Source organism: Leptonotus elevatus, chromosome 1 (assembly GCF_054856555.1).
Source record: "Leptonotus elevatus isolate MCC_2025b chromosome 1, RoL_Lele_1.0, whole genome shotgun sequence".
NCBI classification, from domain to species: Eukaryota; Metazoa; Chordata; class Actinopteri; order Syngnathiformes; family Syngnathidae; genus Leptonotus; species Leptonotus elevatus.
In genome coordinates, this window is record NC_141239.1 from 7,591,866 (window position 1) to 7,605,697 (window position 13,832).

At 36.7% G+C, this 13,832-nt stretch overlaps 1 protein-coding gene and 1 long non-coding RNA gene across 3 annotated transcripts in view; one reads left to right on the forward strand and one right to left on the reverse strand.

Moving 5' to 3' along the window:
- Positions 1-13,832, forward strand: part of kcnn1a (potassium intermediate/small conductance calcium-activated channel, subfamily N, member 1a) — a 92,718-nt gene that overhangs the window by 64,735 nt on the left and 14,151 nt on the right. The window contains exons 5-8 of one of the 2 annotated variants that reach the window (XR_015094494.1): positions 4,517-4,658; positions 5,663-5,773; positions 7,812-8,282; positions 13,356-13,425. Coding sequence is in view for 1 of the 2 variants with exons in the window: in XM_086072512.1 (XP_085928638.1) it covers positions 4,517-4,658; positions 5,663-5,773; positions 7,812-7,939; positions 13,356-13,425 (451 nt within the window). In the remaining variant the exon portion in view is untranslated. The remainder of the gene's footprint in view (positions 1-4,516; positions 4,659-5,662; positions 5,774-7,811; positions 8,283-13,355; positions 13,426-13,832) is intronic. The other variant, XM_086072512.1, reaches the window with a different exon arrangement.
- The window catches only part of LOC147180543 (uncharacterized), a 69,494-nt gene that overhangs the window by 20,408 nt on the left and 35,254 nt on the right, over positions 1-13,832 (reverse strand). The gene's annotated exons all lie outside the window — the stretch shown is intronic.

Here is a 13,832-nt window from a genome sequence, read left to right on the forward strand (position 1 = left end):
ATATAAAAAAGTCATACATATTTATCGAGGGCCATTACATCCAGTACAATAATAATAATAATAATAATAATAATAATAATAATAATAAGGCTCCTACGCCCCCCGCAACCCTTGTGAGGACTAAGAACGGTTAAGAAAATGAATGGATGGATAATAATAATAATTAGGGGTGTGACTTGCCTAGTACCCGGCGATTCGATTCATATCACGATCCATAGGTCACGATTTGATTCGATACCGATTAATCCCGATACGAATGTATAAATTGAAAATGTATTTATTTATCTGAAAATTCAGAGCCACTGTATTTAACAAACAGGTTGCAGTCTGTTGCATGTTTGAACAGCACTGAAATAAAATATTAAGGCTTAATATTCATTAATATAACATTCTTCCATGCTTAATGTGTGAATCCTAACTCCAAGTAAGACGTTTTGTTGAATATTCCCATAAAAAAATTGATGTTTAAAAATCTATTCGGCCGCATATCGAATCGATTTGAGAATTGCGCGCTGTAATATCGCGATATATTGCCGAATCGATTTTTTCTAACACCCCTAATAATAATAATAATAATAAGGCTCCTGCTCCCCCTGCGACCCTTGTGAGGACTAAGCGGTTAAGAAAATGGATGGATGGATGGATAATAATAATAATAATAATAATAATAATAATAAACTAGTTCAGGGTTTACCCCGCCTGCTGCCCGAAGCCCGCGACCCTTGTGAGGAAATGTGCTGACTGGCATACGTCACTTCACCCTTTTTACCCATTCGTTACAGAAGTCAATTTGAATGTGGACGCATGATTACTGCTTTCCTGGCAGAAGCTGCAAAACAACTGAAAGGTTTTGTCTGAGGAGACAAAAAAGAAAAAGGGAAGCGGATAAAAGGACAGTCAAGGATCAACATTGGTCCGACTTTCACTCGCTGGCATGAGCTCACAAACGGCGTAATGTACTTGTCCTCATGGGAAATGTGGTCTTCCATCAGGCATAACATTACCGCTTTTGTCCAAATGGCGCCGCCATAATCAACATAAATTGAAAGTTCCTTAGTGTTGCTTTAAGACAGTAACAGACAGTAGCATTGGCAGACATCAGCTTCTCACAGGGGAAAAAAAGGGAAACTTTTTTATATTTATTTATTTTTATTGGCCGGAATGGGCTACCAGTACAACTGTACAGTAAAACCGAGTGGCCAAAAATAATACCTGGACCTCACACACACACAAAATGTATGTTATTGTGTTAAATTTTCATCTAACTACTCGATTCAAAAATTATTTTACAGCCGCAGCCCTACTCATCAGTCAAGGTACCACCGTATACACTGTATGTCTTTAAATTCTTCTTCTCTTAACGGTCTCTCTTTAAGCTAAAAAAAAGTTCACAAAAAGCTCAAGCGAGCCTCGCGAATACATTCCGGTTAAATTTCAACCTTTTATTCGACTTTAGAGGTTCCACTGTATTATATGGTTTTCCCTGCCGTATTCAAGTTAGCCCGCTTTGAGTCGCCTTGATGGCGAGATGAATGAAATGAGCATAATAGTGATCAAGTTAAGCCCGCCGGCAACTATCAAAGGGCAGCTTGGTGAAATGTTGAGATGCAGGTTAAAAAAGAGAGACAGCGGTATGAAACTTAATGAGCACGTCCAAATACTCTGCCACTATTTACAAACGATCCATCGGAGAAGGCATACCAGCCGCTTCCATGTGGCGATACTGCAGTATTTCTCAGAGGTGCTCTCTCCAAAAGGGACCCCCCCCCCCCCCAGCTTTGCTCTCAATATACTGCCTCTGAAGCATGCAGGATGCAAACATTTTTATTTTTATATTTTTTAAACTCCTGCATGGTATTGTACAGACTGCTTCTCTGCATGTCATCAGTGAAGCTTGAATCCCGCGGACTGCACTTTTTTTTTTTTTTGTCATTCTGAGGAGAACAGAAGTGCTCATTTTTCGTTTTGGAGCATGAAAGGAAGGCGAGTGGTCATTTGAAGAACTGGTGGAAGAAATGGGTTGACTTGATACCTGAGAGCAATGTGCTGCCTGGGAGGAGCAGACACTTCTGCACACAAAAATTTTTGACGCCAACAAATTTCATATATCTACGTATTCTGTTGTGTGCTAATTAACTGCGTGGGGGGGAGCTAATTATTTGGGAAATTTTGAGTGCACGTGCTGGGTCACCGCTGGAGTTTGAATTTGCAATTCATTATCAGGCGAGACTGAATTCCCGTTCTTGAAATGAGATTGACATACATTGTCTTGTCGGGAGGATGTTAGCTCACCGTTGTCCCAAAGTGTTTAATGAATATTCGATTTTCTATGCCAAATTAAATCATATCTGATCTCCTCCTAGACAGCCCATTGGGAATAATCAGCCGAATTGAATGGGGGCGGGCGGATAAGGCACGTTTGTCTCAGTGAAAGGTTTGGGAATGTCATCATCAATGCGGCTATGTACCAGTGTGTCTTTTTCTCTAATATCTTTGCATCTTCACAGTGGGCCTTTGGACTGTCAATTCAAGCATGGCCGTCATCTATTTTCAGCAGGCAACATAATTAGGAGCGATCATTTCCATTTTCCAACCTTGCTGGGGGGCAGTTTAAACCCCCCATGGTGGTAGATTTTCAACAAAATATGAATATGGCAGCTGTTTAATTGAATGCAGAAGCACATCTATTTTGGGATAAACTGACATTACAGTATGTTGGGTTGTCATGTTCAAATCCGGTTTGACCTGTGGTGTTCCTCATCTCAAAGACACATTCCCTCTCTCGTGGGCATCTCATTGATTCATGTACATTTTACAGCTACTGAATGCTCCTTGGTTTCCATCTTCTCACCAGTCACTAAAACCTGAAATATGTTTGGTGCTTTGGTTTTGATATAATTTCATCACATCACAAGACTGAGTACACATCAGGTTAAGTTCAACCACTTTTGAATAGGGATGCACCGATACCCCACCGATATTTGAGTACTCGTAGATACTTGAAAATGTGATCACTTCTCGCAACTGTCTGCAAGCGGCATTCTAAAATGACCCTTTTTAGTCATTACAACACAAACAGAATAAAATCTCATATTTAAAAAAAAAAAAGTACAAAGAAATAATTAATCAATCATAACAATAACAACTGTGCATAAGTGTGCAAAAATGAAAGCATTCAAATGTAAATGTTTTAATTTTATAAAACTGCATAGAAAAAAAAATAAACCCAAGCACATTCAGTTACAAAGTGTACCTGAATGCAGCTCACGTTGCCGTTCCATGAGTGCTTGTGTAAAGAATGATGACTGCACTAATCAAGAAGCCACCATTAACTACCAGACTAACGGTTGAAAAATAATATAAACTTTTATATTCATTACTATTGCATACTATAATATAACTGCAAATTAGTTCAAAGTGCATTTCCGTCTGTAAAATGTCACTTTACAGTCAACACAGATTCAACAGCAGATATGAGCATATTACAATAAATAAATAAATAAACTGAATATGAACACCTAATTATGAACATGCATGGGATTTTTCGTAATAGTTTTTATTTTATTTTCACGTTTGTGTTCTCTAAATTCAGTTAATTTGAATTTTAAGTTTGTTAGTTTTTATTTTTGGGAAAATTATTTGTTTTAGTTTTTTTTAAACTAGTTTTAGCATTAGTTTTAGTTTTTCTTTAATGTAAGGCGTATTTGTCGAGTCATGTAAAAAAAAAAAGCTGCTAATTATTGTGTAATAAAATATGACTGTTCGACTTTCCTTCTTTTGTACGGCAGAGCAGTAATACAAAAAATAAATCCATTTAAAATAAACCCTAAAAATATTGCCAAAAATGAAAGCAAATTACTTTTTAGCTATAATCATAGATTTAATTAGTTTTAAAAAACCTCAAATGTATTTTCAGTTAATTTTCCATTTTAATTTTGTATTATTATTATATTATTATTTTTATTTTAATATATATATATATATATATATATATATATATATATATATATATATATATATATATATATATATATATATATATATATATATATATATATATATATATATATATATATATAATAAAAACAATCTTTAATAAACGTATTAATCTGGGAAAGGAGCGGAGCAGGCGACAGGGTTTCCGAAACTAATTGCTTGCTAGTTGGCAGTGGCCTCGCCTCTGCCTAAAGACTCCAACATCCATTTTCAACAGAATCATTTGCAATCACCTAAAAGTGCTGTCACACACAGTATCAGAGAATTTTTACCACTACCTGATACTGGTATCGGTATCAGTGTATCCCTACTCTTAAACACGATTCTCCATCAATCTGACTTGCTTTGACCTTCATCTTTGTTACCTTTTCATACATCATACAATGACACCTTGCCCACCACTTCCGTTTGGTTGGCACCAGCTCCACACCTTTTGACTCAGCATGTTCCCCTTCCCCAAATTGCGTGCCGTCTTACTGACTTGCGTGTCTCCCACCTCTGCTCGTCTTTCTTACTTCAGGTATCATGACAAACAGGAAGTGACCAGTAACTTTCTGGGAGCCATGTGGCTCATCTCAATTACCTTCCTCTCCATTGGCTACGGGGACATGGTACCGCACACGTACTGCGGGAAAGGCGTGTGTCTGCTTACAGGGATTATGGTAGGTTCCTTTTTTCAAAAGCCGCTTATGCATTAATTATTTTCTCATTAAATAAGTTCAGGTTGTCGTCGCCACAGTTTTAACTTGAAATGAATTGCTACAAAAAAGCAATATGTTACTTTGCTGAAAACAATCTGTTAGGATCACAAAAAAAGATTCACATTTCTTAAGAGTTTTTTTTTCTTTTTACTAAAAGAAAAAATATTTGCCTGAATAAAAGAAAGTTGAAGGAAGAAAAGATGAAGACCATCGCACTATTAGAAGAGAAAAAGTTATGAAGTATGTAAACTATTACGACAAAATAGTAAGGTTATATGTCTTTAAAAACAAGTAATTAAATTATGGAAGTGAAGTCATTTTTATAAAAAAATAAAATAAAAAAGGAATACTGCGCTAAAAGTCTTATTTTCTTTAAAAAATAATAATTTGCGAGTTTTAATATGAGAGTGAAGTCAATGACTGTATTGTATTGTATTCCAACACAAATCCAAATACAACAGTCTAAAACCATCGCTGCATGTCGTTTTCTAGAAATCTGCTCGATTTGAATTGTAATGATTAATTAATTTAAAAAAAAATCATAGTTTTAAAATGCTATTCTCAAAATATTCAAGTGTACCCAATGTTAAGTGTTAAAATTAAGAGTTGGCTAATTTGCTTCAAAATTCGGTTTTTCTTCCTTTTTGCTGACTAAGTCGTTATGTATCCCATACATGTACAGTAGTTCCACTATATCCGTTGCTGTGGAGTTCCACAATAGGATTTTCCACATTAAGTTCACCACTGCCCCCCCCCCCCCCCCATCACTAAAGAACCCATACTACTTGATCATTTCTTTTGTTTTTCTGTGATAGCCTTTAATACAAGTCTTAAGTAGGCACGATTATTTCTCATGTCAAAATGTTTGATTTTTATAGCGTAGGGTAAGGTTAAAAAAAATAAAAAAATCTTCCAACACCTCCTCCACCATATGTTGTGAGTCTGAACATGTGTTTGTGGAACAGGGAGCTGGCTGCACTGCACTTGTGGTTGCAGTGGTGGCCAGGAAACTGGAGCTGACCAAGGCAGAGAAGCATGTTCACAACTTCATGATGGATACGCAACTCTGCAAACGAGTGAGTGGCCGACTCGCTGCCATTAAAGATATTGTAAACGTCAAAACTTAAGTGCTTCAGAAAACTATGATGGATCCTCCCAAGTCTAACACATTCCATTCGGTGACACTTCTACCTCCATTTTACCAAGTTAAAAAAAACAGTTTCCGTAAGAAATTCTTTAAAAACAAGGCAATGTGCAATTTCTGGAGATATTGCGTGTGAATGCTGAAAGCTGAATGCATGTGGAATGCTTGCGAAATACTTACGAAGGATATAGAAACATAAATTGTGTGAAAATTACAACAACAAAATAGTGTTCCAAACAGGAATCGAACCGTGACCTTGAAATTATATTGCATTTCCTGATATGATAGTCAGTTGGTATGCATGTATATCACTTAGCATAACGGCCATGGATACATTTGCAATGTACAGTCGGAGGTGGAATTCGAACCCACGACTTCCTGGGTACTGGACAATACGGCTGCTCGATTATGAAAAAAAATATTTTTGGGGTACAAAACAAGAAAATGTTTACTTGTGAAAATATTAAGACCAATTAACAAATTCAGACCCATAAATGGTCCCAGTGGACATGACGCCTTTCTAAACCAATAAAATGCCAAATTTGGATGATGTCAACACTTCTGGTTCATGATTGGATCTTAACTAACCAATCACAATCGCAAGTTGATTTGCATGATAGACAAGTTAAAAATGTTGCATATAAGCTGGGTAAGTTTACAACACATTACAGCCATATTATCCTGGCGTCCGCTATAAGTCGACTAAAAACATGAGATAACACCCCCCCCCCCCAAATTGATGTTCTTATGTGTGTGTGTGTGTGGGGGGGGGGGGGGGGGGGGGTGGATTGGGTCAGCAAAAAAAAATACATTTTGCACAGCAGAAAAAAATTGGGTCTGAAGGGGTTAAAAAAATAGAAACACAAAAATTATGTAAGTTCCTTTTGGACCAAACAGAATTAATAATAATATATATTTATAATAATATATAATTATTTATTTGTGTTGTCAAAAACTTGAAGTTGGAGTGCAGCATGTGTGACAATATGACAATCATTTATATTTTGGGTACAAAACAAGAAAATGTTTAAATGTAAAAAAAAATAACGAATACAAAATATGAAGACAAATTAAATTATTTGAAATACTAATTATGCAAGTTCCTTTTGGATGAAACAACTTATTAAATTAATTATTTTAAAAATAAAAATAAATTGCAAATGTATCAATTTGAACAACTCAAAAATTTGTGATAATAATCTCTTCTTTTTTTCATTTTTGAAATGATTATGCTGATTTTGTAATTGTGGAGTGTAATAATTGAAATTGTAATTTCGATTAATTGCACAGCCCTAGTGGACAATGCACGTTACCAACTGCGCCACTGAGCAGTATTCAGAGTTTCAGTTGGTAATGATGTTAAGTTCTATGTATGGAAATGGCCGTGGAAAGTTTGACTTAGAAAAAGTTGAATGTCTGTCCCATTGATATGAAACGTTTAATTGTGTGAAAACTGCAATTCATGTGGAATCAGACGATATATTCCCACTTCCCAGGATGGCGTGAATTATTGAAGCAAATTTGAACAGTGTAAATCAGATGTATTATGAGGGAGTTTTTGCACATCAAAAAAGCGTGGAGAATAATAAGTACCGAGAATAATAGTAAAGGTTAGAAAACAACATAAATGTGAATGCAACAGTATGCACACAATAAATAAACTGCTCTAGGAACAAAATGTTGCCAATCATAAAACTTTTATTAATAAGTGTCGATACTTTATGCCTGTGCTCGCATTTGAAATCATAAATATGCTCCGATATTACGACACCGATATCACGTCATCAGCCTGATATACAGTCTATTTTCTGGGAAAGGCACAATAGCAAATGGATGTATAAATGAATACCACTCGTAGTTCCTCCGTCTGGCTCCTCATCACAAGATGCACCTCTGTATTTTTTTTTTTATTCCCGACACCCACATTTTATTGTTTGCCGTAATAACGGATTGTTTTCCTTGCTTCCCAGGTAAAGAACACAGCTGCCAATGTACTCAGGGAAACATGGCTCATCTACAAACACACCAAGTTGGTCAAGAAGATTGATCACGCCAAGGTGCGGAAACACCAACGCAAGTTTCTCCAAGCCATTCACCAGTAAGTCCCGTTTTTTTTTTTGTACCGCAAAAAAATAAAAAATAAAAATCCATATAATGCCCAATCTAAGATGATTTTAGTGGTAGAAACCATTTACGATGTATTATAAAGAGTTCCAGGATCAACCATTCAATTCAATTCAATTCCTCACACACACACGCTACAATCTAGTGTAACGGTCCCCGATCCCCCTTCCTCTGTTCCCTTTCCCCGCCGACCCGACCTTTTGACCCTGTGCTTACAGTGAGAATTGTGAAGGTATCAGTCGTTTGGTGAATGTCGTGGGGTTAAAACTTGTACTGTGTTCTGTCTTTGTTTTGCTCTATCACCGCAGAGCTCAGAAGTAAGTTGAGTCTTCTATGTATCCTCCTTCTGTCTCCTCAACATCCTCCTCTCTCCTCCCATGTCTGCCTTTGACATGCATGAACCGAGTGTGTGTGTTGCCAAAAAATAAGAACGACGACAAACCAAAAATATACGCCGGGATTGTTTTTGGTTTTCGCTCAAGTCGGCGTTCCATTTACTTCTCTCTCGCTTGCCATGCTCTCTTGAATGGAATGAAACAAAAAAATGAGCGTCCACGTTCCGCCACCCCGTGTCGATAGTGGGGGGGAAGGGGGGTGGGGGGGGGTCTTGCCGTGGGCGAGCGTATGAAAGGAAAAGAAAGAAAGAACGAAAAAAAATACGCATCTTGCAGAGAATGAGCTTGAGCTTTGTTGGCCAGCAGTTCATTTTCATTTCAAACGTCCTGTGCTACGTTTGCCCATGATTAATATAGCTGCTCTGGAGGCTATATTAACCTGCATCAACAAAAACCCATTGTGCACGCCCACTTATTTTTGTGAACACACACACACACACACACACACGCACACAGCAGCGCACGTGTCGTTAGTTCTAATGTGGTTGAAATGGTTGCTGTTGTTTTGAAGCTAATGGTTTTTCTTTTTATGTCCAACGTTATCAATGATAGAGAGATTTGCGCACATTAGTGTTAAATAAAAATTCCGTTTAGCTGAGGTATGTTTCGTTTTTTGTTTTTTTTTCTTGTGCTTCGCCGATATAAATTTGCACATTTGTCGTCAGACCACATTTTAAAGGGTTAACTATTCCATCGGGGGTCACAAAACGTTTTTTTTTTGTTTTTTTTTACTGAGAGCTACACTTACTGATTAATGGGCTACTAATGTAGTACACACTTCTGAATTAACACATTTTATTCATTTACATTTATTTATTTATTTATTTATAGGCTTTCATGGTATAGTGCAAAAATACTGCATTACCCAGGGCTAGACTGGCACACAAAAAATTAATGAATAAATAAATAAATAAATAAAATTGGCCCTGGCATCAGGGTTTCATGAAATAATATTCCCACATATCCGGAACCTTGCTCACCACACTCATAATGCAAGCAGGATCAAGTAAAAAAAAATTCTGCGTTTAATTTACTACAAAAATGCCATTTTATTTGTCCTTGGTTTTTTTTTATGTACAAATATTATCTACCAAAAAACCTTTAACATTTTTAATAAATTCATAATTAATATTTTTTATCGCTCTTCTTCTTGCCCCATTCTCTTTCCTCCTCTCTTCTTTATTTATTTCCTTATTTTATTGCTTTTTTTGGGCAGTAATGCTACCTTCTGCATTTTAGCATTTTAAACATTATTATAGTCTTATTGATCATATTTTTACACTGTTTTTTTATTTTGTTTTTACCTGCTGCTTTATGTGCCTTCAATCGCTCGCTGGGGACAAATAAAGTTTTTTGAATTTGAATCTCTACTATATCTCATGCACTGATTTGCATTTGTTAGTAAACAGCCAATCAGAGTGATCTCCATATAGCACACTGTGATTGATGGCCGATTCATTCAAATGATATCTGTAAATCGCAATGAGACAAAAAACATTTGTTTTTTATTCTTTACAATTCTAAATGCTACATTGACTTAGATTTGTTCCTGCTTGTATTATGAATGTGTTGAGCAAGGTTCTGGAAATGTGTGGATGGTATGAGTTCTCTTACCCATTTTGTTTGCTTGCTATGGTGAGAAAGTAATGATTTTAATTGACATTGACTGTAAAAATCTAACATTCTGTTTTAAAGACAGTAGTGTTAATTTGATCAGACATTTTTTGAATTTAGTCTCAGTTTTAGTCCAGTTTCAATTACTCTTATTTTTATCATGGTTAGTCAAACTTATCCTGTTTTTATTTAGTCAACTTTGAGTCGACTAAATCCAGCATTTTAGACTTTATTTTAGTCCAAAGTTTTTAGTCAACAAAAAATGTCATCATTTCACCCGTTTATTTTTTTGTCAGCAGATAATGTTGAACATTTCGGCTTTCACGTAAAATTTCTCTCATATTTTTAAATGAAAAACTTCCCTCGCAATTACAGTATATCAACAAGTGGCTTCTATGGCTCCATGCTACAAGCTAGTAAATTAGCCAGCATTAGTTAGCGGTCAGATTAGCATTATTGCTGGAACGTTATAGATTAATGATACGTTATAAATATAATTTACTTTTTTTTTTATACCTTTAACCGTGAATCCACCTCCTGTCTGTCTCATTTGATTGTGCATGTTGAGCTCGTTAGCTGCAGATTTGAAAGGGGGTGTGTCACATGACAGTCGTCAGGTTTCCATCCAAATGTTTACGCAAATTTTTATGCAAATTGTATGCAAATTTGTATGCAAATTTTGTGAAAATGCGCAAAACGAACATGCCCGTTTCCATCCGCTTTTCTTTTGCGAATATGCCCCGCGAGATGACGTAGCGACGGAACTTTGGGACAATGGGGAGTTCCGGGTGGGAATGTTGCTTTTGACGGACTGAACGGAAGTCGTTTGTCTTGTCGGCTTCCCTCCCGCATGTAAGTGAAGTGTGTCGTTACATTGAGAGCTGATGTTAATAAAGCCATCTAAGATTGCATTCATGTTTTTTTCTTTAATTAATTATAAAAAAGAATCGCGTTTCTTCGTCTCCCCAAACATATCTTACTTTAACATCCGCCATTTATTGTGACGACAAACGTGCGTGTGACGTATGTATATCCGATCTTGTAGTCGCTTATTCGCAAAACCTTTCGCCAAAATGCGCATTATCCGTTTTTCGATACGTTTTAAAAAATTAAATAAAAACTCCAAGCGTAAAAACTTTTTGGCGAATTTTGGGCCTTTTTTCGAATTTCTGCCGTTTCCATTCAGTTTCTTTTTCGCAATTCTTGAAAATTCGAATCAAAATAGGTGGATGGAAACCCACCGTGTGTCACAGTGACAGATTAACAGGACAAAATATAATTTTCGTCTTGTCTTTGTTCATGAACTAAAATATCCATATATTTTAGTCCAGTTTTTATTAACTCATTCACTGCCATTGACGGCTATAGACGTAAAAAATTCATTTGAACTAATTCTATTAGTTTCACATTTTTTTCCACTTTTGTTAACAAGAGTATGAAAACCTAGAAAAAAATGCATTGTACGTTTAGAACAGATATAAAATGTGTGATTAATTGTGAGTTAACTATTTAATTACAATTAAAAAAATTAATCGTCTAATTTTTTAATAATATTTTCATTTTTGTTTGATTACTTAATTATTTAAACTCAAGATTAATCACAAATTTTACATCTGTTCTAAACGTACGATGCATTTTTTTCCCTAGGTTTTCATTCTCTTGTTAACAAAAGTGGGAAAAAAATATGAAACTAATAGAAATAGTTCCAATGAATTTTTGACGTCTATAGCCGTCAATGGCAGTGAATGAGTTAAGTGAAGTACATTTTCGTCTCGTCTTCATAAATCGACAAAAATGCATACTGATTTAGTCTCAGTTATTGTTTATTAATGGGGGTTTTAGTTTTCGTCCGGTGAAAAATGTGTGTTGACGAAAATACTGTTGTTTAGTTTTCGTTGAGGAAATTAACACTAGTGTTTCCTGACCACCCCTGGCTACCACGTGGCTCTGCCACTAATGCTGATCGGTTCCGTTTTTGATGTCGTTATTGTAAATCTGTTCACAAGTGAAAGAAAACAATGGCTCATATCACAAAAAAAGTCGGGCCATTTTTGCCCACACGACGCAAGCGCGGAAACCTACTCAGGCACGCACGTCTCCCGTGAAGCGATTTGCACATGAACAAAAAGCCAGTGAATGCCATCTTGTCTCATCATTTGCTGAACAGAAAAATTCCTCCCCGCACACGTCCAGGTGACGGCCACTGCCCACAATGGCACATTCGAGTCAGTCATAACAGTGTTGTCGGGTGCTTCAGCAAAGACAGCGACTTGTGTTTATCACGCCACAAGTACTGTATGTACAGTATGCTAGCGAAGCAATGTCATTTGACATCCCATTTCAGGCCCCCATCCGTGGCATCCACATAAAACACATCATGTACACAGACGCACACATTTCATTGTGTACACACCCACTTCTCAGTCACTGCACGCTTGCAGATAAACAATTTTTTGTTTTTTTTTTGTTTTTATTATTCCTGGCACTGGACTGGGTGTAGCAGTGACAATGGGCATGCTCTGGTTTTCTTTAATGTCTTATTTTTGGGTGACAACCAATGAGAATGTTTTTATTTCAGACGGATTTTTGAAGGGGTGCTCGAGAACGGAAGCATATTGCATTTGTGCTGACAAATCACACGCAACGACAATAACGCAAATCAAAAGCTTTACGTTTGAACGGCATGCGCGTTAAGCGTTGGCAATAACACGTCGCGTGTAAAATGTTGTGTTGATTTGTGCCTCCATATTAGCGGAAATGTAATTTTCATTTCGCAATGGCATTATTTTCGCATTTGCCACTGAGCGGAGTTAAGTCGCACTTTATTGAATTCATTACATTAGCCGCGGTAGCTGCGTGAGTTATCGGATGCTTAGTTGGCAAGTTTAGCTAACGCTTCCTGCAGCTATTAGAATGAAACAACAATGATAGTAATGCACTGCGTCTCTTTTTTTTTTCACTGACACCAGCAAATGCTACATCGTCTCGTTTTCATCTCGGAAAAAGCAGCAGTAAACGCCGCGCGCAGATGTAATATGCTTCCGTCATTTTGCATGTATTGGTTTGCTATTGAGTTGACAAAGACCAGGAAATGCTTGAATTTCTATACATATATATTATATATGTATGTATGATGATAAAGGTGAAAGCCTGTAATTACGATGCATGCGCAGTGACATTTTTTTTTATTTGGATTTCATCTGATGAGAACTCTTCTGATAACAAATGGTGTTGTTCCTCCTCATTTCTTTCTCTACCGGCCCTTTCATGACCCCACACTACCTGCTACCTTCCACTCTTTTTGGATTCCTCCCCGATCTTTTTTCAACCACACACACCCCCCCCACCCCCCCATCTCGACCTCCCTATGTCTACACCCAGACTGCGCAGTGTGAAGATGGAGCAAAGGAAGCTCAATGATCAGGCCAACACCTTGGTGGACCTGGCGAAGGCAAGTTTCATTGAGTTTTTAAACACTAAATATGCTGCTTATGGTTTTTAAAATTCTGACTCTGTGCTTAGTCTTCCCAAAAAGTATTTGACTAGGATTTATTGTCAAACTTAGTAGCAATTATTACTGTATGACTAAGTGAAAAATACAAGTAGCATCTAAGTCGTGACCTAGCATAACAAGCACTGATGCTAGTAACGTGCTAGAAAGTCAAATGTTACGCAAAATACCCAGTTACTTCTCTCGGTTAAGTAATCTGACTACAGTTATAATTTGTTACTGCATATACATTGTCAATGTATGCGCTGACCCGTACACCATTCACTGTCAAGTGGTATTTCCAGTCACTAACTCTTAAAGGGATACTTGACTCATACCCAACAGTAAGAAGATAACATTTTGTCTAT